This window comes from Oryzias latipes, chromosome 6 (genome assembly GCF_002234675.1).
Source record: "Oryzias latipes chromosome 6, ASM223467v1".
NCBI classification, from domain to species: domain Eukaryota; kingdom Metazoa; phylum Chordata; class Actinopteri; order Beloniformes; family Adrianichthyidae; genus Oryzias; species Oryzias latipes.
The window spans coordinates 8085280-8111340 of record NC_019864.2 but is presented as its reverse complement, the minus strand read 5'-3'; the positions used below and the strand labels follow the sequence as shown (position 1 = coordinate 8111340).

General features: G+C 39.6%; 1 protein-coding gene across 1 annotated transcript in view; it reads left to right on the top strand.

The window, feature by feature from the left end:
• Window positions 1-26061, top strand: part of pik3c2a (phosphatidylinositol-4-phosphate 3-kinase catalytic subunit type 2 alpha) — a 58753-nt gene that overhangs the window by 23956 nt on the left and 8736 nt on the right. Inside the window, exons 3-20 of the mRNA XM_011475791.3 lie at window positions 8517-8614; window positions 9419-9579; window positions 13069-13189; window positions 14302-14413; window positions 14596-14675; window positions 14841-14904; window positions 15305-15451; window positions 15533-15566; window positions 15705-15948; window positions 18862-18984; window positions 21245-21412; window positions 21555-21669; window positions 22338-22480; window positions 24123-24314; window positions 24485-24578; window positions 24690-24784; window positions 25374-25554; window positions 25641-25745. Of these exons, the coding sequence (XP_011474093.1) occupies window positions 8517-8614; window positions 9419-9579; window positions 13069-13189; window positions 14302-14413; window positions 14596-14675; window positions 14841-14904; window positions 15305-15451; window positions 15533-15566; window positions 15705-15948; window positions 18862-18984; window positions 21245-21412; window positions 21555-21669; window positions 22338-22480; window positions 24123-24314; window positions 24485-24578; window positions 24690-24784; window positions 25374-25554; window positions 25641-25745 (2277 nt within the window). The remainder of the gene's footprint in view (window positions 1-8516; window positions 8615-9418; window positions 9580-13068; window positions 13190-14301; window positions 14414-14595; window positions 14676-14840; window positions 14905-15304; window positions 15452-15532; window positions 15567-15704; window positions 15949-18861; window positions 18985-21244; window positions 21413-21554; window positions 21670-22337; window positions 22481-24122; window positions 24315-24484; window positions 24579-24689; window positions 24785-25373; window positions 25555-25640; window positions 25746-26061) is intronic.

Below are 26061 nucleotides of genomic sequence, written 5' to 3'. Positions count from 1 at the left end.
TCTTCCTGACGCCGTAGTTAGACGACATGGGATAAGGACAATGACAAAGATAAAGTTTAAGGATAAAGCAAGCATATACATCACAAAGTTAATACAAAGTAATAATCAAAGAATCATGGGCATGCAGAAGATATTGCTTAGTAATACATAGACATGAACCAATGTAAAATGAACTCGTTCAATAGACATAGACAATGAGCCCAAAGCATAGACAGTGGACGCAAAAACACGATCAGTGGACATAGACAATGGACCAAAGACATAACAGTAGACGCAAAAACACATTTTGATATTTTTGGCACAAATGGAACCTCATAGGCCAGAGGTGCACAAATTGCAGGTGTAAACAAAAGCAAGGGCACGTTAAGGACATGAGGGCAGATTTAGATGAGATTTCTTTAAACCTGTTCTGTGACCATTTTTCAGGAAACTTCCACATGACTTTTAAATGAAATTCTTGGACACACTCATTGGACACATCTCTTCTTTGAAGCAGTTTAAGAAAAACGTTTTGGTCATTTTTTGCTCATAATCAATTCTTAAATTCATTAAGACATAGTTGCACATTATAAGTTGAGCAGTATGAGGTTCCATTTGTGCCAAAAATATCAAAATGTGTTTTTGCGTCTACTGTTATGTCTTTGGTCCATTGTCTATGTCTACTGATCGTGTTTTTGCGTCCACTGTCTATGCTTTGGGCTCATTGTCTATGTCTATTGAACGAGTTCATTTTACATTGGTTCATGTCTATGTATTACTAAGCAATATCTTCTGCATGCCCATGATTCTTTGATTATTACTTTGTATTAACTTTGTGATGTATATGCTTGCTTTATCCTTAAACTTTATCTTTGTCATTGTCCTTATCCCATGTCGTCTAACTACGGCGTCAGGAAGATCCTTAGCAACCGTTGCTAGTGTCGTTTGCTACGTCGTCTCACCATGTCGTCAGGAAGATCCTTAGCAACTGTTGCTAGTGTCGTTTGCCAAGTCGTTTCACGTGTCGTCAGGAAGATCCTTAGCAACCGTTGCTAGTGTCGTTTGCTACGTTCTCTCACCATGTCGTGTCCTTAGATCTTGTTGTATTTCAAATTTTGCAAAGGTCGTCAGAGAACTCTTTTGTACGGTCGATAAATTGTTTCCCGTATTATCACGGAACAAAACACTTAAAAAAAAAAAACTTTATTGACAATCCTGCAAACGCGCAATCCCAGAAAGGGGGGGGGGGTGCAGCGTACAACGCTTTCACGTTCCCGTTTAAAGTTATTTAGAGTGTGGCTTTAATTTAATCTTGTGATGAAACTATTATTTCAAATTATTTTGAAAAATGACTGATCTTTATAAAATATGTTGTTACAAATCTGATGGATAAACGAGGATCAGACGGGCTAATAAGAGCCTTATGTGGTCCCGAGTGCGCCATCTCATGGTCACATAAATAGATTAAAAAGAAAAGCTCAAAAACCAGTCAGTTTTCGACTGTTATATTCATAATTAGTGACTCGACCCACTAAAATTTGAGAAGGTAACTCATCAAAGATATTTTAAAGGCCTCCTTGCAAGGCCCCCGTAAATCGTTCAGCGGCAAAAAAATAAATATTGCCATGGACTAATGACTTGAGGGTTTATTTCTGAACAAATACATTAAATCAACACCAATGTGTTTGTAATTTTATTATTAATAAATCAACCACGTTTTTCATGATCAGAACACAGCACATTCATAAATAGTCTTCGTAAAATGTTCATATTTATTATGTGTCATTCTCCGCGTTAAATAGAAGTAGTTCGCCTCCAGATCAGGTGGTGGCGGTAATGCGCCACTTTGTTTTCGTTTCAAGCGTTGTATGCAAGCCCCCCCCCCCCCCCCCCTTCTGGCAATACGCGTTTGAGGGAATATCAAAATAAAGTTCATCTTAAAAACGTGTTGTCATGGTTAACCCTGACGTCTGCTTTGATAAACATTTCTTTTTCGTTCCGTGGTAGTACAGGAAAAAATTTACCGGCCTTACAAAGGACTTTTCTGACGACTTCGGCAAAATTTGAAAAACGAAAACATCTAACGACAAAACACGGGGAAACGTCGTAGCTAACGACAGCAGCAAACACCCTAGCTAACGACAGTAGCTAACGACAATAGCTATCGACAGTAGCTATCGACAGTAGCTATCGACAGTAGCAACGGTTGCTAAGTCCTGACGACAAAGTGAGACGACCAAAGACATAGACAGTGGACACAAAAACAGATTTTTGGCACAAATGGAACCTCATAGAGCAGGTGGTATATTCAGTTCTATGCAGCATTGTTTTTTACACTGTTTAAAACAAAATAAAACATTCTTTACATAAAAGGTTTATAAACACAAACCTGTAATAGATTGCTTACACAGTCATAGCCTGTTCCATCATAATTATAAAACATTTGCTGAAGTCAAAAAGGTCATTTTTATGTCACTAAATAGAATAGAGCAGACCCCATAGAGCCATTTCTGCCTAAAATTAACCAAAATTAATGCTATGAAAACAGGATAATGGTTTGCAAAAATTTGTTTTTTTCTTTTGTTGTTGCACAAATTAAATGTGCACAAATCAAAGAATTTCAAGCACTGTTTCCTTTTATTGTCTTGAGGCAGAACCCGCTGGTCTTCAGAGCCAAGAGCAAAATGTATAAAAAAAATGTTTTTATTTTAGCTTGTAAATGATGTTTGTTTACAGATTGGTGAGTGAATAACTCCAGTCATTTTAATAACTCTTACCCAACCTGTCCCCTCTTTAAAAAAAAAAGGTTAGCAAAAACCTTTTCTGCAGCAGAATTATAATCAGAAAGTAAACGAGCTTGTATCTTTCATGGTCACCTTCTCCATGATGCGTTGTTCATAAATATTGACATTAATTAGGTTTTGAAGCACCAAAAGTGGGTTTGTATTAGGTACACAGTGAATCTAAATCACCATAAAGCTTGTTTATGTCAGGTGTTTTTCCAAACACGTCTGCCTTTTCAGCTTCTGGGTGACTTGGCTCACCTGATCCAGGTAGTCAGCCATGATAAGGACACGGTCACCTAAAAAAAAAAAGCAAGTGGGCTTTGAGAATTGGAGTTGATTACCATATTTTCCGGACTATAAGACTTTTGTCACGACCTTCGACCCTGCGGCTTATTCAATGGTGCGGTTAATTTATGCTTTTATTTAACGGCCGCCAGGAGCGCTCCGGCGGTCTCGGAGGGGATGCTGCCTGCATAGTTTTATGTCAAGCAACAAGTGTGAATGCTTTGACACACACACAAGTAGCCAAACAGCATGAACCTGACTTCAGCTCTTAGACACTTAAGTCAAAGTGCAATAAAAGAAACACCCATGCTCAGCCGCATCCCACAATCCTTTGGTGCCATTAGACCCAACGTGCATGTTTCTGCCACTACAATATGACGCAGCTTTCAAGTTAAGAGCAATCGTTAAAAGCAGTGTGAAAAAAATCCACCATCACCAACGGGTTTGGAAAAGCCTGTCTGCTACGTGCCAGAAGTTTCCTTCACTGTTGTGGAAGGAAACTTCTGGCGCACACGCTGCGCACGCTTTTAAGTCACTGCTGCTCTCTTTTACTGGTATGTTTTTTCATCCAGCCCTTTTATTTCCACATTGCGGCCATGTTACTGTCGTGTCACAGGCGAAAAGAGGGGAGAGCTGCTCTCGCGTCCCGCTGCAGATCCCTGCTCTTTCTTAAACACGCACACGGTTTCAGCACACATACATCATCAATCTACAACACAGTGTGGCAAACGGGGGGTTAGCCCCACCTTAAACCCCTAAGACTCATGGGAAGTGGGGAAACTGAGTGTGAATTTTCTCACCATGACTGAGGGAGCTGTGAGCTGAAGTCAGTTCCATGCTGTTTGGCAGATGTGGGTGTGTTCAAATAAATAGGCTAAACTACTGGTCTCCCAACTTCTCCCTCTCTGAGACTAATGAGGTCTCTTAGTATTCAGGGCAAGGTAATCAGTGACGCACCAGTTGAAACCACAATATGCGGCTTGTATACAAATAAGGCTTGTGTATGAAAAAAATGGTGTATCTTCATTAAATCAGGAGGGTACGGCTTGTAATCAAGTGTGCTCTATAGCCTGGAAATTACGGTACCCAAAGCCGTAGATGAAAATTTCATCACATATGTTCAATATTGTCCTTCCTTAGCTAAAAACCGTACTTTATCTTCTCTAAATTACGTTGCACTCATCCGCCAAAGCCAGAACAAACACCAATCAGGGTTTCAACGATCCTGATTACTTTTATACATGATTAGTAAAATCTTGTAAAAAAAAAAAAAAAAAAAAAAAAGAATCCCTTATATCCACTTTCAATCTGTTTTTTCCCTCCTTACAACCTTTGCAAATAGAGCTGCTTCTCAGGGTGGGTATGATGTCAGAAGTTTTTGTCCCATTTTCACCCTCCTGGCACCAGCCTAAGTGTTCCTTGATTTTGTCAGGAATTCACACAACACCCACTTGCATATTCTTGCATACCATGCAGAGTTTCGTAGCTCCCTGAGGCCAACAACCTCCCCCAGAAAGAAAATGCTGTCTTCCAGATGACAATAGCCTAACAGGGGCTGAAAGTTCTGACTCTAGATTCCGATGAAACTGTTTGTCCACAGCTTTCACTGTGACATGTACGTGTGAGGTCTGATGGATCCGAGCTATGTCAAAGAAGAGGAAGCTGCACTTATGCAAGGCTCTTTATACAGTGATATTTCTTAAACTGTCTTTCTTTTAGCCGGACAGCGTGTTCCTGTTGCTGCAATATTGTAACACGGACTGGCATTCTCATAGGAGGATTAGTCAGTGTGTGAACATGTGTGGGCAATAGTGACTGAGTGTATCAATGTGATTATAAACTGTTCTTTAGCTTATCTCATGTATATTTTTATCTGAAAAATCCACATCTAGACATAAACAGTATGCCCCTAAGCTATGTTCAAATCACCCTTGGCAACGCATGTTCAAGCGGCCACTTCCAATAAAAAACGCATGTAAATGCACATTTTGGGCTTCTGCGTTTAAAGCAGTCATGTGTAGCTACTCCAGTTTCTACGACTGTTGTGGGCTCTATGTACAAAATATGTGGCAGTTGAACGTATGTTGCGAGTTAAACCAAGTTTAAGACTAATCCAGGAGTCGGATTTGGTAATGACATATGGATGGAGCCCCTTCTTGCCCTGCTGTCCTCCAGTTCTTTTTTTAAAATTTATTTTTAGCTTTTCTTTGTGTCTTTTTCTATTTTTTCCTTTTCCCTATTTTTGTCAGTTTCTTTTCTCATTTACAGTCAGGACCATAAATATTTGGACAGACACACATTCTTTCTAATTTTGTTTCTGTACATTACCACAGGGAATTTTAAATAAAACAATTCGGATGCCATTGAAGTGCAGACTTTCAGCTTTTATTCCATGAGTTGAACAAAAAGATTGCATAAAAATGTGGAAAAACTAAAGCATTCTATAAACACAATCCCTTCATTTCATGGGCTCGTAAGTAATTGGACAATTGACATCCATGCTATTGCATGGGCAGGTGTGGGCAATTCCCTTGTTATGTCATTATGAGTGAAGCAGATAAAAGGCCTGGAGTTGATTAGAGGACTCGTGCTTGCATTTTGAAGATTTTGCTGTGAACAGACAACATGCTGTCAAAGGAGCTCTCCATGCAGGTGAAAGGAGCCATCATTAAGGTGAGAAAACAGGAAAAAAAAACAAAAAACATGTGAGAAATTGCTACAGAGTGGCAAAATCAACAGTGTGGTACATCCTGAGAAAGAAAGAAAGAAAGCACTGGTGAACTCAGCAACGCAAAAAGACCTGGACGTTCACGGAGGACAACAGTGGTGGATGATCGCAGAATCATTTCCATGGTGAAGAGAAACCCGTTCACAACAGCCAACCAAGTGAACAACACTCTCCAGGAGGTAGGCGGATCAATATCCAAGTCTACCATAAAAAGAAGACTGCATGAAAGTAGATACAGAGGGTACACTGCAAGATGCAAGCCACTCATAAGCCTCAAGAATAGGAAGGCTGGATTGGACTTTGCCAAAAAGCATCTAAAAAGGCCATCACAGTTCTGGAAAAACATTCTTTGGACAGATGAAACCAAAATCAACCTCTACCAGAATGATGGCAAGAGAAAAGTATGGAGAAGGCGTGGAGAAGCTCCTGATCCACAGCACACTACATTATCAGTAAAACACGGTGGAGGCAGTGTGATGGTCTGGGCATGCATGGCTGCTAGTGGCACTGGGACACTAGTGTTTATTGATGACACGACACAGGACAGAAGCAGCCCAATGAAATTTGAGGTGTTCAGAGACATACTGTCTGCGCAGATCCAGGTGAATGCAGCCAAACTGATTGGGCGGCGTTTCATAATACAGATGGACAACGACCCAAAACATACAGCCAAAGCAACTCAGGAGTTTATTAAAGCAAAGAAGTGGAATATTCTTGAATGTCCAAGTCAGTCACCTGATCTTAACCCCTTTGAGCATTTCACTTGTTGAAGACTAAACTTCAGACAGAAAGGCCCACAAACAAACAGCAACTGAAAGCCGCTGCAGTAAAGGCCTGGCAGAACATTCAGAAGGAGAAAACCCAGCATCTGGTGATGTCCATGAGTTCAAGACTTCAGGCTGTCATTGCCAACAAAGGCTTTTCAACCCAATATTAGTAATGACCATTTTGTTTTCAGTTCTTTCATTTGTCCAATTACTTACGAGCCCATGAAATGAATGGATTGTGTTTAAAAAATGCTTTAGTTTTTCACATTTTTATGCAATCTTTATGTTCAACCCATGGAATAAAAGCTGGAAGTCTGCACTTCAATGGCATCTGAGTTGTTTTATTTAAAATTCACTGTGGTGATGTACAGAAACAAAATTAGAAAGTGTCTCTGTCAAAATATTTATGGTCCTCACTGTATAACTTTATCGCTTTCTTTGAGCAATAATTAGACAGATGAATGCAAAGTTCAAATATGGATAAAACATGGAGTATTTTCATTGTAAAAAAAGCTTCTTTTTAACAAGTGTAGAAATTGTGTTTGTGTGTGTTAACTTGTACTGGCAGTGCAGACTCTTCCTGGAAGCACGTCACAATGTGATGAGAACCTGATTGTTTTCATGAGTGGGGAGGGGCTGGTGCTCAGAGCACAGGTTTTTAGAGGAATACTCAGAAATGCGTGAATGGATCAAAACACTATACCGCTTTGCTGTTGCTTATAGTAAGGAATAAACATTATAATACACTTAAGAACTCAAAAAAGTTGATTTTGCAAGATATAGGCCCTTTAAAAATCAACAGTCCTTTTTGAAAAAAAATTTTTTTCTTTCCAAACTACACTTTTCGGTTAATAAAATCTAAAATGAATCTGGCAACACATAACCCACGGTGACATCAGTAAAGCAAGCACTTGAATGCCCCTGCCTCTTTCTTTTAAGATATAAAAATTTCTTTTTTTATATCCGAATCTTATCAATTACATCACTGTGACAACATTCAGCTGATATAGGTTATAGCCTTTTGCATAAATGAATTGTTTTGACTGTCTTAATATGGACTTTTTAAAAGCTGAAGAGAGCAGAGAAAAGAGGATATGTCAGAAAAGCCAGTTTCTGACAAAGTTTCTGAACATTTTTGTTCTCTCTTGAAGTTTAGAAAAAGTAAGATATATTAATATTGACCTTTGATTACTTGTACATTTTTCCAGCTTTGAAAAGTTAAGGAAAGTACGAAAAGAAATGTGGGTTTTTTTTTCTTGGCAAGTGCAAAAACATTCTCCCATTGGCGCCTAAAAATGGCATGAGACACATTCTTGGTTGTCCAGTTTCAATGTTGTTGAAGCTTTGAAGGAGAAAAACTTTTCTGACTTCCTAAGCATTTATTTCTATCCGCCCTCTTTAATTCCATCGTGTCAGGATTGATGTGACTGACACAGATTTGCAAGCCATGATGCCATGACGGAGCTTTTTTTTTTCCACAGACAGCCCAGAGCCTTTGTGGGAAGGGGTGGAGCCTTTTTCTATTTCTCATTTCCTGTGCCACAGGAAGCACATTCCTGAGTTGCTGGCAATCAGACAGCATTAAAAAGCACAGTCCTTAGCAGCCGGCTGGTTTCCAGGAATCTGTCAGATTAATTCTGTAATAGAGCTGTCTGAGGATTTAGTTTTGTTTGTGTGTGTGAGAGTGAAGGAAAAAGATGGATCAACATCTTCTTTTCTCATATATAAAAGGCATGTTTAGATCCTCATTTTCAGGTTTCTTCGTGGAGTTTCACTCTATTAATCAGATAAAGATTTATTTCTGTTATTAGATCATCCTGAGCTGGTATCAGCAGATCAGAACAACAAAAGTCTTTCACCAGGCTGCCTGTCTCTGTCCACATGGCTTCTGTTTAAAGCAGCTGAGTAAATCTGCAGGTCCCTCATCTGTTACTCTGGTTACCTGACCATGTTTGTGTTTGACTCCTGTAGGACAAAGGAAAAGAAAAAGCTTTAAAGGCAAACGGTGCCCAGGATGAGGAGGATGCACAAAACCTGGAGATTGCTGCCTTTTGTAAAGATGTGGCAACGTAAGATTCCTGCTGTTGCCATGACAGCCAAAGTGTTACTGATAGTGACTGCTATTTAATCTGTTTACATTCAGTGCATGTGGAAAGACTTTCATTAACGCTTGTTTTCTGAGTTAAGCTTTCGTTGCATGCTGCATACATCACTACTAATGTCTCATAGGTATTGTTTGGCACATATTAACCAAAAATTCCTCTTTTATTTATCATTTGACATCAGTTTTAGTGAACTGCAGAAGTGTCTAAAGACTGACTTATTTTCATAGTTACTTTATTTTAAACACAACTAAGTAGACAGACCTGGAGTACATAAGCAGTCTTGAGTATTTTCTTTACAACTGATGGACTGGGCTGAACACACAAGTCTGTCCATCACTTCTTCAAGTGATGTGTCTTTAGAAATGTGTTCAACAAATACAACAGAATTTTATTTGTCATTTCTGCATCACTGATGCAGCTGTACTCTACAAATCTTATCAACTCGCTAAAAAGACATGCAAGACTCTTTATGGATTTGATTGTATCTTAGACTCTTGCATGTTAACACAATAAGTGCATTTTCTTGTAATGTGTTGTCTGCTTTCTACCTCTACATCACTGCAAAATTGTAAGGTTTGTGTGACTTTTAGAATGCATCAACGTGGTATTTCTTGAGAGGGTTTTCTTCTTCCTTGACCTTTACCCATCCTGACTTTTGTGTAAAATGAAGCGTCTGTGTTTCTGGCTGACATTTGCTTTGTGCATTTTAATTTTTACGTGCCATCAAAGCTGAATAATTTTAAAATGGTCTTTTGTTTCGTCTTCTAGCTTGCGCTCCAAATTCCCTAATGACGACATTTCCACAAACCCGGGCTTCGTCCTTAGCCCGGTTATCGCTCAGAGGGGCGACGGGGGCGACAACAGTAACTCTGTCAAAGTTTCCATCGAAATTTCTGGATCTCGGGAGCCGGTAACCTTCACCTGTGATGGTAAGCACCCACCATGGATGAAAGACTGGTAACCTTAATTGTTGTTAAAGCAATTTAACTAAATATATGGATCTCAGCATTTGAGGCATTTTACTTCTAGTTTATACTGATGTAAATCTAACTTAATGTCAATGAATGAATGCTGCAATCTTTGCAAATCTACATTAAAAATTCAATTTTTAAGAATGTGTTTGTTTATGAAATCCGCAGCAGAGACTGGAGCCTCATAGTGAGTTCTGCTTCAATATATATATATATATATATATATATATATATATATATATATATATATATATTGAAGCATCAATATATATATATATATTGACCGTTTCCCTGTTCATCTTTATTTACCGTTGCAAAATAATTTGGAGCTTACTTTCTTAAATTTTTATTGCCTTAAAGTGTAATCATGCCAAAATTACCCAGTGACATTTCTGTAAATGTCTGCAATGATGAATCATTTGTAGACGTGTCACAAAATGTGCAGTTTTAGTTGCTCTTAAAATTTCTGCATTTTTTTTTAAACCAACCAAATAATTGGACTTGAGGATTTTTACAGTTTGGTTGGAACAACACTTCCTCACCACGTCACCCCCAACCCTGAACGTACTCCAGGCTCCCTGTTCCTTTCAGAATTCTCTTCGAAATACTTTCAGGTCCCTTTACCACCTCTTACCTCCATATTTGTCTGTCCTCCTCCGTATTTTTATCTCCACCTGCTCTCAAAGATCTTCATCCTCCTGTGTCTCTGACCAACTCAGCAACTCAGTAAGCTGAGCTTTCTTCTTGTTCTGTCTTCACCTCTGGAAGTCACTTCTATCAGACATCCTTAACATTCATCCATGTCCTGTCTTTGAATCAAATCTCTGTCTCAGAATCAAATCATCTGTTCGGAAGAGCTTCTTCCTTAATACTGTAATTCTTTTATCAATTTGTCTCAATCATTCCTCATGTTTTTCTAAATTTAACTGTCTGTACAGACAGTTGTGAAAGACCAGAAGTTTCATCCGATGAAGCAACAGATACAAATTTCAATTAAACTTTCAGAACACAAAAAAACTGCCTACATTTAAAATAAAAAGGAGAATTTTATGGAAATGTTTCTAGTTGTATTCAAGATTTTATCTGCAGCTCAGACATCTTGAAGATTGCTTATTTTTTAAACCTTTTAAAGATGGAGTCAGGAGTCCATTAGGGAGCTTCTTTCAGTAGATCAATGGATAATGTTAACAAAGAAATATTTAAACAAGTCAGAGAAAACCTCATAGCTACAAAGCTGCAATCTTTTTTTGCCTTTCCATTTTTAAATAAATGCTAACTAAGGTTGTACATTATTGAAAAAAAATCAAACTTGAATAAGCTAAAGTTACATGTGGTAGTGTTTTATTTTTGTATGGGTCACATACTAAAATAACTAACAGGGTCGGTTAGTTACCTTACAGTGTTGGTAATATTATGAATGTGAAGAGTAGACAAAAAGTATATATATAATTAAACATGGAGGAGTTACCATCATTGTTTGGATTGGTTCTAATGTTAGGATTAAAAACTGCATCCAGAATTTTTAAGCAGTTCTTCACTCACCAGTTGGAAAGCTGTTTGGTTGGTGGAGTTTAGGTAATATGACTTGAAGCACACAAAACAGTTTTGTTTTAGCCGAGATGTTTTTACAGCCTGTTCAGTCTGTTTTTTGAACTTCTGATAAACGGGAACAGTTCTGCTTGTTGAGTCAGACTGTTGACCTTTAAATGACTTGGCTGTCCATCTTTTTGGTCATTTATAAGTTAATGATTTGTAAGAAACAGTTTGACTAATTGTCTTCCCTTTCCTCCCATGTGTTTATGTACGTGTTTGCTTCTCCCTCTGTCTCTAAATGACTGTGTGACTATTGGACTTGCCAAATAAATCTTTATTTGCTTCTTGAGGAATTGCAGTCATCCTTTCCACATTGTTAAAATAGTTGCCTTGTTGATTTAACAAGTGCTGAGAGAGAGATCTTCTCATACGTAGCTTTTCTCAAGCTCTTTAAAGGCCCATTCTGATCATCTTTTGAGCTGTTTTAAATGTGTTCCCAGTGGTCTTCCAATTATGATTATACCGTTTTTAGCCAAGATAAAAAAACCTGTGTAGTTTTTTTGGACATAGTTTCTGTAGAGCGGCAGGAGTTCATTTGAAATTCACCTGAGTTGTGGTTGCATCAGAATGGGACGGCACGGGAAGCTTGTGGCCCGCCCAACGTACTTTTTACGTCTCAAATACGATCATTTGCAATCGACATTTTTTCACCTGCTCCTGATTCACAATGATTTGAATAAGGAAATAATCAGAAATGCATTTTTAAGCTTAATTTGCTTTATAAATGTCTTCATCATCAGAAAAATGCCACAAGAACATGTTAAAAACACCCAAAACTCAATTTTCCTCAGAATGGTTCTTCAATCCTGCAACTGTTGATTTTGAACTTTATCGAATATTATTTTAACATCACACATGATCCTGTACATATGATGTTATTAGCTATTTGCTAACACATTTTTTGCGGCATTTTGCTCATCCTGTGAGGGAAACGATTAAGTAATTAACTTAATAACTTTTGCTTTCTTTTCACTCGTTAGTTCCTAAATGGCCTTGTCTTTGCTGTGAAAAAACATGGATAAGGTGTGGTCAGTCTGATCACTTGGTTTGGAAACACCCATGTTTCACCTGTATCACATGTTCTATGCTGGCAGCACCACTATCGCCACAAAAACATCCAGCTCTGATCCAGGCTGCAGAAAAAGACTCACCATTCCTCTGCAGGGTGGTGGTCTGTTATTCCTGGAGGCAGGAGTGGTCTTGCTCTGTGACTGAAGTAACTTGAGCAGAGGATCTCGGGCCAAAGTTGAGAAGTTTCTTTGAGCAAAATAATCTTTATCTGCTTTTGTGTTTGTGAGTCTGAGTTTGTGTATTTGAAGAGTGGTTCCTGTAAGCTCTGAAGCGTTGGAAAAGCAGCAGGAATCTGCTGTGTGTCAGGTTACTTTCTGCATCCGACCAAGCTTGGCTGGACACATTGGTTAACTGAGCACATGCAAACGCATTAGGAGCTTTAACCCTCCATTCCTCAAGGACAATGAGAACACACAACTGAGATTCCTCTGATTTGAGAGGAATTCTGACTATAATGACATCCAAGTTTCACACATTTTCAGTGTTTTGAGAAAAACACTAAACCTGTTCATGTTGATGGAACATGAGAAAATTATCTATCTATATTTCATCATAACTGATACTAGGATAAGTCAACTATGATTTAGAAATTCTGGGTTTGGCATCTTCTTTGGTTCCCGTGGAAGATTACAGAAATATTCAGATGTTGCTGCAGACAAAGTTTGTTTTATGGAGCAAAAGGTTTTGCTGAAGTTTCAAGTTTTCAAATTCTTTTCTTTTCTCTGTTCTCCACCACCAACCCCCAATCACTTTGCCTCCATCCGATCTGTTGTGGTTGTCCAGTGAGTTCTCCAGTGGAGCTCCTGATAAGCCAGACTCTCTGCTGGGTCCATGATGACCTGAACCAAGTGGACTTCTCCAGTTATTTGCTCAAAGTCTGTGGTCGGGAGGAAGTGCTGCAGAAGTGAGTATTTTCAAAACACGGGCATGTTATAAACCTCCAGAAACATATTTTCCCACGAGCTTTAACATGCTTCATGTGTTTTCTTATGTCCTTTTCTCTCTACTCCATCTTAATTTGTCACTCTTGTTTTGGCACACACTCCCAATGTCTTGGTAAATGTTATTCTTTCCTGCCCCACCCCTTAATCTCCAGCACTAATGCTAATCTAGGATGCATGGGAATGATGCCCCTCTTTCCATTACAGGTCAGACTGTCAGGAAAGGGGCTTAAGATGGCAGGTGCACTTAAACAGCAGGATAAATGTTAACATAAGTGAACATTTTTTATATACTGCTTTAAAGATCCACTCAGATAATCGTTACATGTATTGTAAAAGTGTTTCCAGTGGTCTTTATTATTATTTTTATTTATTTAGTTATGATTATGCCATTTTTAGCCAAAATCAAAAAACCTGTGTTGTTTTCCAGAACATAGTTTCTGCAGAGAAGCAGTAGTTCATTAGAACATCACCTGGTGTAGAGCAACCCCTCCTTGTTGCTGAGAGCTCTCTGTTTACATGCTCTCCCTTCAGCTTACAGCCCCTCAAACTCCAAACCTATCATTAACGGTGAAAAAAGATTTGCAATCAATATAAGAGCTATCCAGCCGTACAGTTTAGACCCAGATTCCAGCTCATACATGGATCTGTTTGTCTGGAAGTGGATGCATCAGAACAGGGAGCGGAGTAGGGATCTTGTGCCACTTGCCTGCCACTGTAGCTATTACAACATAAGTAAGATCTTTTTCTGATGACATTTTTTCATCCGCTTCTGATTCGCAACGATTTGAATAAAAATGCACTCAGAAAAATGCCACAAGAACATGTTAATGACACCAAAAACACAATCTTTATCGGAGTGGGTCTTTTTAAGTTCAGTTAGGAAGCTACACAAAGGAGGCAGATTAATTCTATCCTGGTTGTGTGTTGCTGTCAAATAAAATGTAATCAAAGGCAAATCTATGTAACTGGAAAATCTGAGGAGACCTGCTTTGTTTATGTAGGAGCATCTAATGATTGATCATTTTCTGCCATGCTGTGGGATATTTTTGACCGTTGTCCCTCTGTGCCACAGCAAACACAGCCTTGGCAGCCATGAGTATGTCCAGAACTGCAGGAAGTGGGAGAATGAGATCACATTGCAACTGCTTTCTCACTCCACAATGAGGAGGGACTTGGCACGCACTGTAAGTCACTTTATCAACTTAGGGCATAATCTCCTGATGGTGGCATCTAGACAACACTCTGACTTGTTATCCACATTTTCTCCATTGAAACATTGAAAAAAATATTTTCGGTACAATTACAATCATGTTTTTGCCTTACTTCAGCTCATGTGTTTGATGGTCAAATCTATGTTCTTCCTTAGTCTGACGATGACAGCTCCCGAATAGATTTAGAGAAACACCTGGGGCAGGTAGAGAGGCCTTTCAAGGAGAATGTCACCAGGTATGACCATTCCTGGTATCAATATAGCTTTATTTGGAAAATGTGGCTCCAGATCTACACTCTGTATTGCTTTGATTTTGTGTTTTGTTTTTTTTGGTTTCTTATTATTTCACATTGTCTGACTTTCACCCACAATAAGTTAGCATAACTTTGTTTTTATTTCAGACAAGGGCTTGCTGACTATTTGGAAGGATATCACAATCAAGTTAACAGCTGTTTGCAAAATGAGGTACATGTAGTTCCTGTGAAGATCTTAAAGTGCAAAAGAAGGATGAATATGTTTATCTTATCTTCCTGGCTATGATAAAAATAATTTAATAAAGACAAGAGGCCAATTTCTCACAACAGCTAGGGACTTTTCTTCCTCCTGATGCAGTGTGAATATCTGAAATCTGAAATGAAAATCTAAATAGCTCAGCAAAAATTAAGAAAACACGCTTTCAAAACACTTTTCTGGATTTGTCAATGATCATAAAGGTGGTTGTACAAGAAAACTGCTCTGAATGTGAGCTGTTGGTTTAATTTCCTCTGAGGTCTGGACCACTGATTGTGATCTTTTTGACTAACTTTGAACATAAACTGTTGTCAGTCTAAGCGGTGACTGGTCTGCTTTTTCTCGCTTTGTGCAGAATACTCAGTTTAAGACAGTGGACAGGGTGGTGCAGACTGTGAAGAACCTCTGCTGTGCTTTAGACGAGGTGGAGACTCGAGCTATTACAGAGGCAGTCAAAAGACTACGCCATTCTGCCAACCTGGCCCAGTCAAGCTCACCAAAGGTGAGACAAGGGCATTTACCAACACTTTTATCATCGGGATAAAAAATGTCATCATTATAAAGCCATTGTGTTGTTTTTTAGTTGGGGACCACATCCTCTGGTCAGTCATCCAATGGTGAGTCCTGTTCTGTTTATGCTTAAAGCTTCTACTCATTTTGCTTTTTTTTTTTAAATTGCATTTGCATGTCCTGTACCTCATCTCTCGTTTTCTGATCTCCCTGAACTCACACTGATGCATACCTGACCCCAACAGGTGTCTCCGGCCCTGTGGAGGAGAGCATGGCCATGCTAACAAAGGCCGTCTGTGACCTTGCCAAGCTGTACCTGCGCTCCTTTTGTCACCCGTCGCCTTCTTTCACCTCCCCTCCTCTGCCCCAGGTTGTAGAAGGAGGGGACGCCACAGAGGGGAGGGGTGTCAAAGAAGCTTCTGGAACAACAGATCATCTGCAGTTCACTCTGTTTGCCATGCACGGCATCCCAGGCACATGGGTCAGCAGGTAACCCATCACCTTGTTTATTAAACCCCAAAAATTCAAAAAAAATTCTTCCTGTTAAAACTTCTGTTTTTTTAGAGGAAATACATGAAAGCACAATTATTGATACAATTTTTGTTTGTTTTCTGTTCAAACAAATTATGTAGAAAATATTAGCCTTTAAAATTACAGTTTTAATTGGCTTCTTAGTTTCGCTTTGTGTCTGTAGAGGATGAAGGGAGCACATACAGACTAATGTTGCAAGCTGTTTATGCACTCTGAAGTTTCCTCCTCAGTGAAAGCCTCTGGTTATTATCTGGACAGTCTGAAAAATGCTGTTGACACGTTGGAAAGTATGAACGAAATTTGACCTCAAAAGCTCCAGTCAGAGTGTCACGTTCTTATTTCTCCTGAATTTCCTGAATTCTCTCACACTCACAGATGGAATATTGTTCTAGTAAATTCAGCGGTACGGTTTCAGTTATTATATTGATATGGATGATCTTTAAGAAAATACACAAGTCAGGAGCATGGGTGTTTATTTAAACTTTATAAAAGAGATTTTAGAAGGCATTCCTAGGATGCTGCAGAGCTATAGTGTTGGTTTTCTAGGTGTGCTGACTCACCTGGTACCCTCATTTTCTTGGATTAGACACCTCTGGTATTGCTCTCCGTGTCTCTTCTTTTTCCATGCGGGCTTTAGTTTCACCCAGACTTTATCTCCTGTTTGTGTTTGGAAAAGAGCCAAGCCTGAATTTCCATCCTCATGTAGTCATGTGTCACCAACTAGGATCGATTTAGGAGTCTTGTCCAGGGTTAAAAACCTTCAAACTTCACAAAAATGGAACACACGGTTTGCATCTTTATTCACTTTCTTAGATTTACAACATCTTCATTTTAAAAAGGGCTAGAATGAGTTACAATTAAAGCCACCTACAAAGGATTCTGGGCAGATGCTCCTTTTAAACTGTGTTTTTGTGACATTTTTGGCTTTGAAGCCTTCTATGGTAATTTTCTGGTTGGCAGAAAACAGACAGAGGCCTTCGTCAGAATAACTCCCTTTGAGCAGGCCTGTTGACTCTGGCACAGCCAGCTCTGGCAGTTATTTTAGGATGCCAACAAATATTGTATCAGCATTCAAAAACAGACATAAAAGTGTTGAGTTGCACACTGCGCAGTGCCACAGAGACAGATTTTGTAGCTCAGATGAGTAGCAAACCACGTCTTTTGTGTTGTGGTTTTACTATAATGCTGATTTATTAAAGTCTGAGTGTTTGGCATTGTTGTGGCTCATGTGTCATCCATCTGTGGCCTCTGTCGGTGCCAGGTTTCATGCCGGAGCTGCCAAAACAGATGGCACTCAGCAGTGGCTGCTTGTTCTTATAGCCATGAGTTTATCATCATAGTAAATACAATTTATTGTTATAGTAGTACAAGAAGAAAACTGCTAGCTTATGGAGGTTTCTTTGCCTCACATCTGCAATTAGGTAATTCTAAAGGGTACGTAAAAAGCTATGCGAACATACTTTCTTTATGAGGCATTTAGAAATGTTTCCAATGCTGCATATCATTAATGAATATTGATTTGTAACCTAGTTGGACCACTACTACAATCATTTCTTTTCTGTTGTCACCAAGTGTACCTGTCTGGTAGCCATGAAGCCTGACACCCATGAAGAACACGGGGCAGGAGGCTCCGCCTTTATTTATACAGACACGTAACTTGCACAAAATAGTTCCCAAACAAAACTTGTAGTGATATACATCGAAATCTAACAGTGCACGTTCATGTTTGGTGTTACAGAGTGAAGGAGAACAGTAATAAACACACAAACACAAAATCCTACGGTGGGCGGCCATGTCACGCACTCAAGAAAGCACGCAGCTTGTGATGGCAATGAATACAATGGAAATCAATTATTAGAACGTGTTAAATTTGTCGTATTTCCCCGCGAGACGGAAACTTCTGTTGTAGAATGAGGATGTGTGTGTGTTTCTGAAACCGCGTGTGTGTGTAAGAAGAAGGAGTGCGTGTAGCGTAGAGGGCGTGAGAGGCGCGGCGCAGGGAATGAATGAGAACACTAATAAAAGGTTTCCCCCAGAAGCCCTTGAAGTCTGAACATAGGACTAGCAAAAAAAGTCAATTATCAGCAAAGATGAATGTGTTTAATGTAGAACTTTAGCAGAACTTTAATGCAGAACTTTAGCAGATTACTACGGGCTTCACAGAGAAAGTGGGTGTGTGTGTTTTAGCCATGGGGCAGTGCTGGCAGCAGAATTTTTTCCTGCAAGGGGGTGTTCTCACTTATCTATGACCCACTTGTTTTTGTGGAGGGTCTGGTGCTCAGAGCACAGGTTTTTAGAGGAAAACTCAGAAATGCGTGAACAGATCAAAATATGGCTTTGAGGTTTCTTTTTATGGGGAATGAATGTTATAATACACTTAAAAGCTCAAAGAAAAGATTAAGCATGGGATAGGCCATTTAATGCATGACCTTTGAGCAAACATTTGCACCTTGCACTAACTTTGCAGCTGCACTGCTATTTTCACATGGTAGGTGTTGGCTCATGTGAGTTTTCTTTAAATCTATGCAGAGGTTTGTAAAAGACTCCGTCCCCTCCCACAGACACTGGGAGCAGTTTATAGTTGACTTGATAAAAATATTAAAGCCTCATTTTAAAACTTGGTGATGCAGCCTTTTTTTTTTTTTTTTTTAGCTCTCTTTACAGTAATTCGGGTGATCACATTTTTAGACAAAATACATAGAAAGTGACTTTTGTTTTTTGTTTTTTATGATATATTTATATCATTTTATATTTTAAACATGGAATTATTTCTATACAATTTACTTGCTTTTATGTCTAATGTAATCTACAGTTTCTGTTGTCAGTCCAAGACAAAAACACTCTGAACCAGTGTTTGTTTTGTTGTTTCAGCTATGAGAAATACTTCCTGATGTGTTCCCTTACCCACAATGGAAAAAACCTGTTCAAACCAGTCCAGTCCAAGAAAGTGGGCACGTACAAAAGCTTCTTCTACCACATCAAATGGGATGAATTGTAAGTCCTGTCCTTGCCCCTTTGTTTATTTCTTGTCTTTTTTTCATGGGTCTACACTATAGCTAAACGGGAAAATTGGTGGTAGTAAAAGCAGGCTGAGAGTGCGTATAAATGAAACGATGCAAGCAACATTTATCGTCCAAATTTCTCAGTGGTTTTACTCCTAAAGTGCCGAATTAAACAGAATTCTTCTGTATGATTTCAATGTCTTCTCCTTTAACAGGCAAAAAAAGTACTTGTTGGTAATTTTTTTAAAGTCCCAAAAATTTTGAATATTGAATAGTTCAAGTGCTTCTCCATAGAATAGAAAGTCATTAAAAAGTGGATTTACTTGAAACATTTATTTATATTTTATAAAGAAGACGCTAAATAAACATTTTCACACTTTAACCCTAACAAAAATCCCGCGGAACACCAGCATCCAAAAAAAAAAGAAGCAGAAATTCATGGTCTGTATTGATCGACAGCCCCCCCCCCCCCCCCCCCCCCCCGCACGCAATCTCACGTGGATTTTTGTGATAATTGTGGCAGAAAAAGCAGGAAGTTGCGGCTGTTTTTTTTTCTAAGAGATGAACCACCAGCTAAAGACGAGCTCTAGCTGGTATTTCTGTTAGAACTGAGCGACTTTATCAGCAGAATTAAGAACAAGGAAGTGAAGACTTTAACCACTTCTGATTGGTCAGACTGATGACATGTGATTAAGCCTTCAAGAATGATTGGCGGAGACAGTTAAAGGGGCGGGACTTTTCTTTACACAGTTATAGCTGCAGCTAAATCGCGGTACCGTGATTCTTATCAAAATGTCTTTAATAGAATTAAATAAACACAAAGAAAAAGTAATTTTAAGATCTTTTATATTCCTAACTACTCAGTGTTTTATCAGGGCCTGTTTGGATGAACACAGAGCTGAAATCCTGGAAATGGAAAATGTTTTTAGATCAGTGAATCAGGGCAATTTCTCCACGGCGCACTTGACCATCTCCCACGGCACACTGGTTGAAAAAACACTGATGTAGAGAATACACCGGGCGGTCCACAAGCTCCCTGCTCCATTCCACAACAGAGAGGAGAAGGGTGGGTGGGGTTGCTTTGCGCCAACAGTCCCACCCACATCTCAGAGGCAACTTTCTAATGCACTCCTGCCGCTCTGCAGAAACTATATCCTATAAAATGACACAGGTTTTTTTTATTTGGTCTAAAAACGCCATAATCACAATTGAAAGACCCCTGGGAACATTTTGACCATAGATCAGCAGAAGATAGGAGTGGGTCTTTAATTTGACAGGTGTCCAGAAGATCATCATTGACATTCTTCACCAGCGGAGTCTAACAGAGCCAGCATTTGATGCTTCTTAGGACAGAGCTTCAAAAATCACCTCTGACAGGTGGTTAGGGTTAGCATTGTAAGCCTCTCTTAGAGCAGAGAAAACACCAAAGGTGTCTTATGTGGGATAAGAAGAACATCAGATTTTTAACTAATTTAAATTGATGTCCTGTAGTCTGGAGTTAAACAGTAGGGGAATATAATCCAGGTTACTTGAGGTTATATGAGGAGTTGCCTCATTTTGGAAAGAGCCCCGTCATTTACTGGTATTGCCTTTGTTTTATCAAGTCAGTGCTGCCAAATTCTTGACAGCATTTCATTCTATCTTTATCTGACTAGAATTTCAGAGTAGCTGATTGTTTTTGCTTGTTTTTGCTGGATTTGGCTCCTGTCCATAGAAGTAGTGTCTCTTGCTTTAAGGACCATGGTACCCCTACGGTGGATTAACCAGCAAATTTATTAGACCAGAACTCCAAAGAGGATGTTAGGAGAACTTCAGAGACAGCAGACCAAACAACACAAACGTGCAGAAAGCTGCTATCAGAGCAACTCAGCAGAGAGGGGCTTCCACATTACAGTACTACAGTGATTCATGCTAACCAAAGCCCAACTACTGACTGCTCTGCACATTTGTAGTTCTCATAAAACTTGTTGCTAAATTTTTTTTTTTCAATCTGCTCTTAAGGAATTTTTTTTTAGCTCTGAGATGCTGCATTCTGTGATTTGATTAGCTGTGAGTTCTATTCATCAAAATTGAAAGACAAACAGAAAATGAGTTAAATGAGTTAAATCTTTTAAACTAAATTCGTGTACAACAAAACTTTTTGAATATATTCTCATTCTATTTGGATGTTATCCTTCACCATTAGCTCATGCAGCATTGATAACGCAGGAAGTGAACCTGTCTGTTGCTGACATTTCCCCCTTCTCTCTAAGGATAAGTTTCCCCATAGCAATAGCCATACTCCCACTGGAATCCATACTGAGCCTGACTCTGTTTGGGGTGCTAAACCAGAATGCCAGCGGCTCTCCAGACTCCAACAAACAGAGGAAAGCCCCAGAGCTTCTGGGTAAAGTGTCCACACCCTTGTTTGACTTCAGACGGTGAGTAGAGCAGAGGATCCACAACAAGCAAAAAAAGTTGTGTGTTTTAGGTGTTTGAAAGGTTTAACATTGAGTGTCTGTGAATACTCAGACTTAAACAGCAAGTTATAGGTCTGAGTTTTAATGATGGTCTGTTTTACAGAGTACTTGCACGTGGCACCAAGCTGCTGGGTCTGTGGACTTCTGCACTGGGACCTGCTGCTGCCGGGCCTGCAGGTAGTCGCAAGAGAATACCTTCAGAAAGAGTAGTATTACAGGTTAGTGACATTGCCACGTATATTGCACACGTTATGTTGCGTTGATCCTGCTAAATATAAAGCTGCAAAAAAATTAAAGACCCACTCCGCTAAAAATAATTTTTTTCATGATGGAGGACTTGTATAAAGAAAATTAAGCTTAAAGTTGAATCTCTGAGTATTTCTTTATTCAAATCAGAAGCACATGAAAAAAATGCTGTTGTGGAAAGAGAGCTTATTTGTGTTGTAGAAGCTACAATTGGGAGGTACAAGCTCCCTGCTCTGCTCCATTCCAATGGATCCAGGATCCATGTACATCTTTGTTTTCCTCGCCTGAGCTGGAGTCTGGATCTTAACTGTTCAGCTGGATAACACCAGTACTCCTCACCATTTCTGTTGACCTGCTAATGATAGGCTTGGGGTGTGAGGGGCTGTAAGCTAGTGTGAGTGCATGATGGGAAATTGGGACAGGATTACACTGCACTATCAGTCCGGCCCACAACTCGGAGGTGAATTTCTAATTAACTCCTGCCGCTCTGCAGAAACTATGTCCTAGAAAATTACAAGTTTTTTGTGATTGGCTAAAATAACTTTTATAATAATTTTATTAAAAAAATCTTAATTTTATAATTTAAAGGTTTGTCTGAAGAAAAAGCTGAATCCAGTACTTGTGTCTATGTTACCATCAGGTGGATTTCCCAAACTCGGCCGTGGATGTTTTATACGTTGGACCCAAAGAGGTCCCCAACCCTGACGCTCACGCACTGGAGGAGCTGGATCCAGACCTCCGCCGCAAACTGGAGAAAATCTGCAGCCGAGCATCTAATTTTGGGCAAGACAACATTCCTCATTATAAATGGTTAAAGGAATGCTCCAATTCAGAATCACTTGCAAGTTCAAAAGGAGAAATTTGTGTGGTTCTGAAATAAAGCACGGATATCAGTTAGTGCATGAAGAGGCTGTGATTTTTCTGTCTGATGTCTAAAACAGATGTGCAGCTTGTATAAACACGAGAATTTGGAACCAAGCATAGGAAAAGTGCAATTGATAGCTTCTTATATTTTATTTGAAATATATAGAAGTTTTTCCAAAATGAAACCAAATCTGCTGATTCATTTTTCCTTTTCATCTTGCATGTTAGTTGGGTTTTTACTAGATTGTAGAAGCAGTCCATTATTATTGTTTAAAACTCACGCTTTGTCCTTTTTAAATGTACCACCAGGCACCTCAACCCCTCAGAATTCGATGGATTTAGTAGAATCAGGGGATTTTAGAGGACGGTGCTCGCTTTGTTATCAACAGTTCCCCCATGAGTGCCAGTGTTTCGTCTGCTTCTGTGTGTCTGTTTTCTTCCAGCTGTGCCAAGCTCAGCTAAATGCTGTCGTTTGCTTGCTGCCAGCCAAATCTCCCCTCCACTCTTCTGCCAACATCCACAAGACTTTGTGGCCCTTCGGCACAGAGCACTCCCTCAGTGTGTGTTTTCTGTCCTGCCCGCTAACTTCTTCTCAAGCTTCTCCTGCCAAAATTCTTGAAAAGAGGCCTTTTTGCGTAATTGTTACATGACATTATAGTTTGTAAGATTATTAGAAGACTTTTTTTTGTTTGCAGGGCACACAGCTGGGCTGTGCAAAATATCAAAGTCTTAGACTGCTCAGTTATCCCTTAGAGCCAAATGTTCACACACTCTTTTTCTACGGGCGACAGGTTGTAGTGAACACTTAAACAAAACAGAAGGGGGAAGTAGGTGAGACGCAGGCATGGTCATACAGATTTTTCCTTTTTTCAAATCCTGTACACTGCACAAGGAGCCCGTTAGTGCTGTTCAAGTGAAAGGCACACAATAGTTGCATGCATCCAGACGGTTAGAAATCAGGAAATTAGAAAATCATTGTGTAGTTTGTGTGGGCGTCCAACGGATGCTTTTGTATCATCTGCACAACTCATGCCAGGACGCACACCTTACTAATGACTAGTGTGTGGCTTAAGGGCGCTGTACTGCAGCATCACTCATATGTCATCAGTGCATGCAAATTGCGTTGTCCTTTCCAAATAATTCACAATACACTTACCACACGAACAACAATCGTGCATTACATTTTCAACATCATCTCAAAACACAGCTGAACTCCCCTTAAGATACGGCTGCACCCGTCTACCACCCTCTACAGACCCCGACAATGCAAAAACCTGCAGCACCTGTAGGAATCAACCCTCTGTACGGGTGCATGTGACTAGTGTTTTTAGTATAGCTATGAAGTTTTAAAATAGTTTTACTCTTGAGATCCATCACCTTAAATATTTAGCCTAATGGACGCTGCTGTTTTTTATTTTTTCAATGCATTTAATTTATTAATATTAGAAAAAGGATTTAACTTGTCTCATTTTCAAATTTCTCATTTTCAAATTTCTCATTTTTTGTCTTCAGAGTGTTTAGATAATGCCCTCCTGTCTGACCTGCTTTCTTTGTTTTCCAGACTGAAACAGACCGATCATCAGCTCCTGTGGGACTACCGGCTCCACTGTCGCAGGGACCACCCCAGCAGCCTCCCCAAGGTGTTGGCCAGTGCACCCAGCTGGGACTGGGCCAGCATGGCTCACATTCACTCCCTGCTGCACCACTGGCCCACCCTGCCCCCTGTCGCTGCGCTGGAGCTGCTTGACTCAAAGTGAGCACTGTGCTCAGTACTTCATCTGCAACAATACACTGTATTTTTATTCTGCGATAGATCCATTGATAACGCAATGAAACATTTTAATGTTAGTGTTAATTTTAAGAAATGCACTCAGAACCAAGTTCTTCTGGAATACCTGTTGATTAACAAGGCTTCCTTTGTAGGTTTGCAGACACTGAGGTGAGAAGTGTGGCTGTTAGTTGGATCGAGAAGAGCTCTGATGATGAACTAGCTGACTACCTGCCACAACTAGTACAGGTACAACCATCAACACAGTTCATATCATGAATTTGATCAGTTATGAGTTTGTGTCTTCACATCATGTCTCCAACTCTAACTAAAATTTTTGTCTTTTGTTGTCTTTTTAAGGCATTAAAGTTTGAGTGTCACTTAAACAATGCCCTCGTTAAGTTCCTCCTATCCAGAGCACAAGGAAACATCAATATAGCACATTATCTCTACTGGTGAGTCTGAAACAGCAATACATTCAACCAGGTGGTGCACTAGTGAGCAAACATGGATATATCTTAAGTTTGTTTGTTTAGGGAGAGGGTAACCTCTTAGTCTTTCTAGTGGTACTTTGGGAAGCTCCAACCATGTTTAGGATATTTTAGGATGCTTTTGAAACTGTGTCATCTGGACAGGATTGTCATGTTTGCATTATTCATTTCAGAATGGAGTTTGGTCTTGTCATTTCTGGTCTTTTTAACTCAAATTCTCATTTAGTAAGCTTTCTTAACTTTTGCAGGTTAAAATTAGCTTTGTGGGCACAAATTAGCATTTTGTGGCCAGAATTTAGTATTATGCGGTCACAGATTTGAAATTTATATGCATTTAGTGGGGACAAATTAGCTTTGTGGGCACAAATTAGCATTTTGTCTTTGCACATTAGCATTTTGTGTGCACCCAAATGAGCTTTTATGCCCACAAATTAGCAGTTTTTTGCATACACTTTAGCATTTTTGGTGCACAAATTACCTACTCTGTAAATTACAAACGGAGTCGGAACAAAAATGTAGGTTAAGTTCTAAAACATTTCTCTAATGGCTGCAGGCTGCTGAAGGATGCTGTGCAAGATCCTGTCTGGGGACAGCGATATGAGCGGGTGCTGGGTGCCCTGCTTTGTCTGTGTGGAAGCAAGTTGAGGGCGGAGCTTGAGAAACAGACTCACCTGGTTACTCTGCTGGGCGCTGTGGCAGAGAGGGTCAAACAGGCTGGAGGTTCTGCACGACAGGTCTGCGCGAGTATGTGATTTTGCGTCACAGAGGAACTAAAATGTGGTTGTAATGTGTCTGTTTGGGATTATATTTGTGTGTTTAGGTCGCACTGCAGGAAGGCCTTGAAAATGTTCAGAACTATTTCCAGAGGAACAGCTGCCGGCTTCCTCTCAGCCCCAGTCTGGTGGCAAAGGAGCTAAATATTAAGGTATCTCACGTCGTCCATGAATTGACTGCGATAAATGTTTTGAAGAACTACTCCTAATACATTACTGAGACCCCCTGAGAAAAGCACATTAAGCTCCACTTTCATAAAAACAAAAGCTTCAATGCAATTATGCACTCAGATACTCCTTTGTCGATCACAGATAATGTAATGTATTGTCTCTATGGTCCCTTCTTCCACTGGCAACAAAAGGATTTGTGGGAGTAAGATCTTCTAATTAGACTCAAAGGACAGCATCTCAAATAATCTTTCAGTTCTGCAACTGAGTAGGCTGCAGGCTTTAAAGAAGTTATTCTAA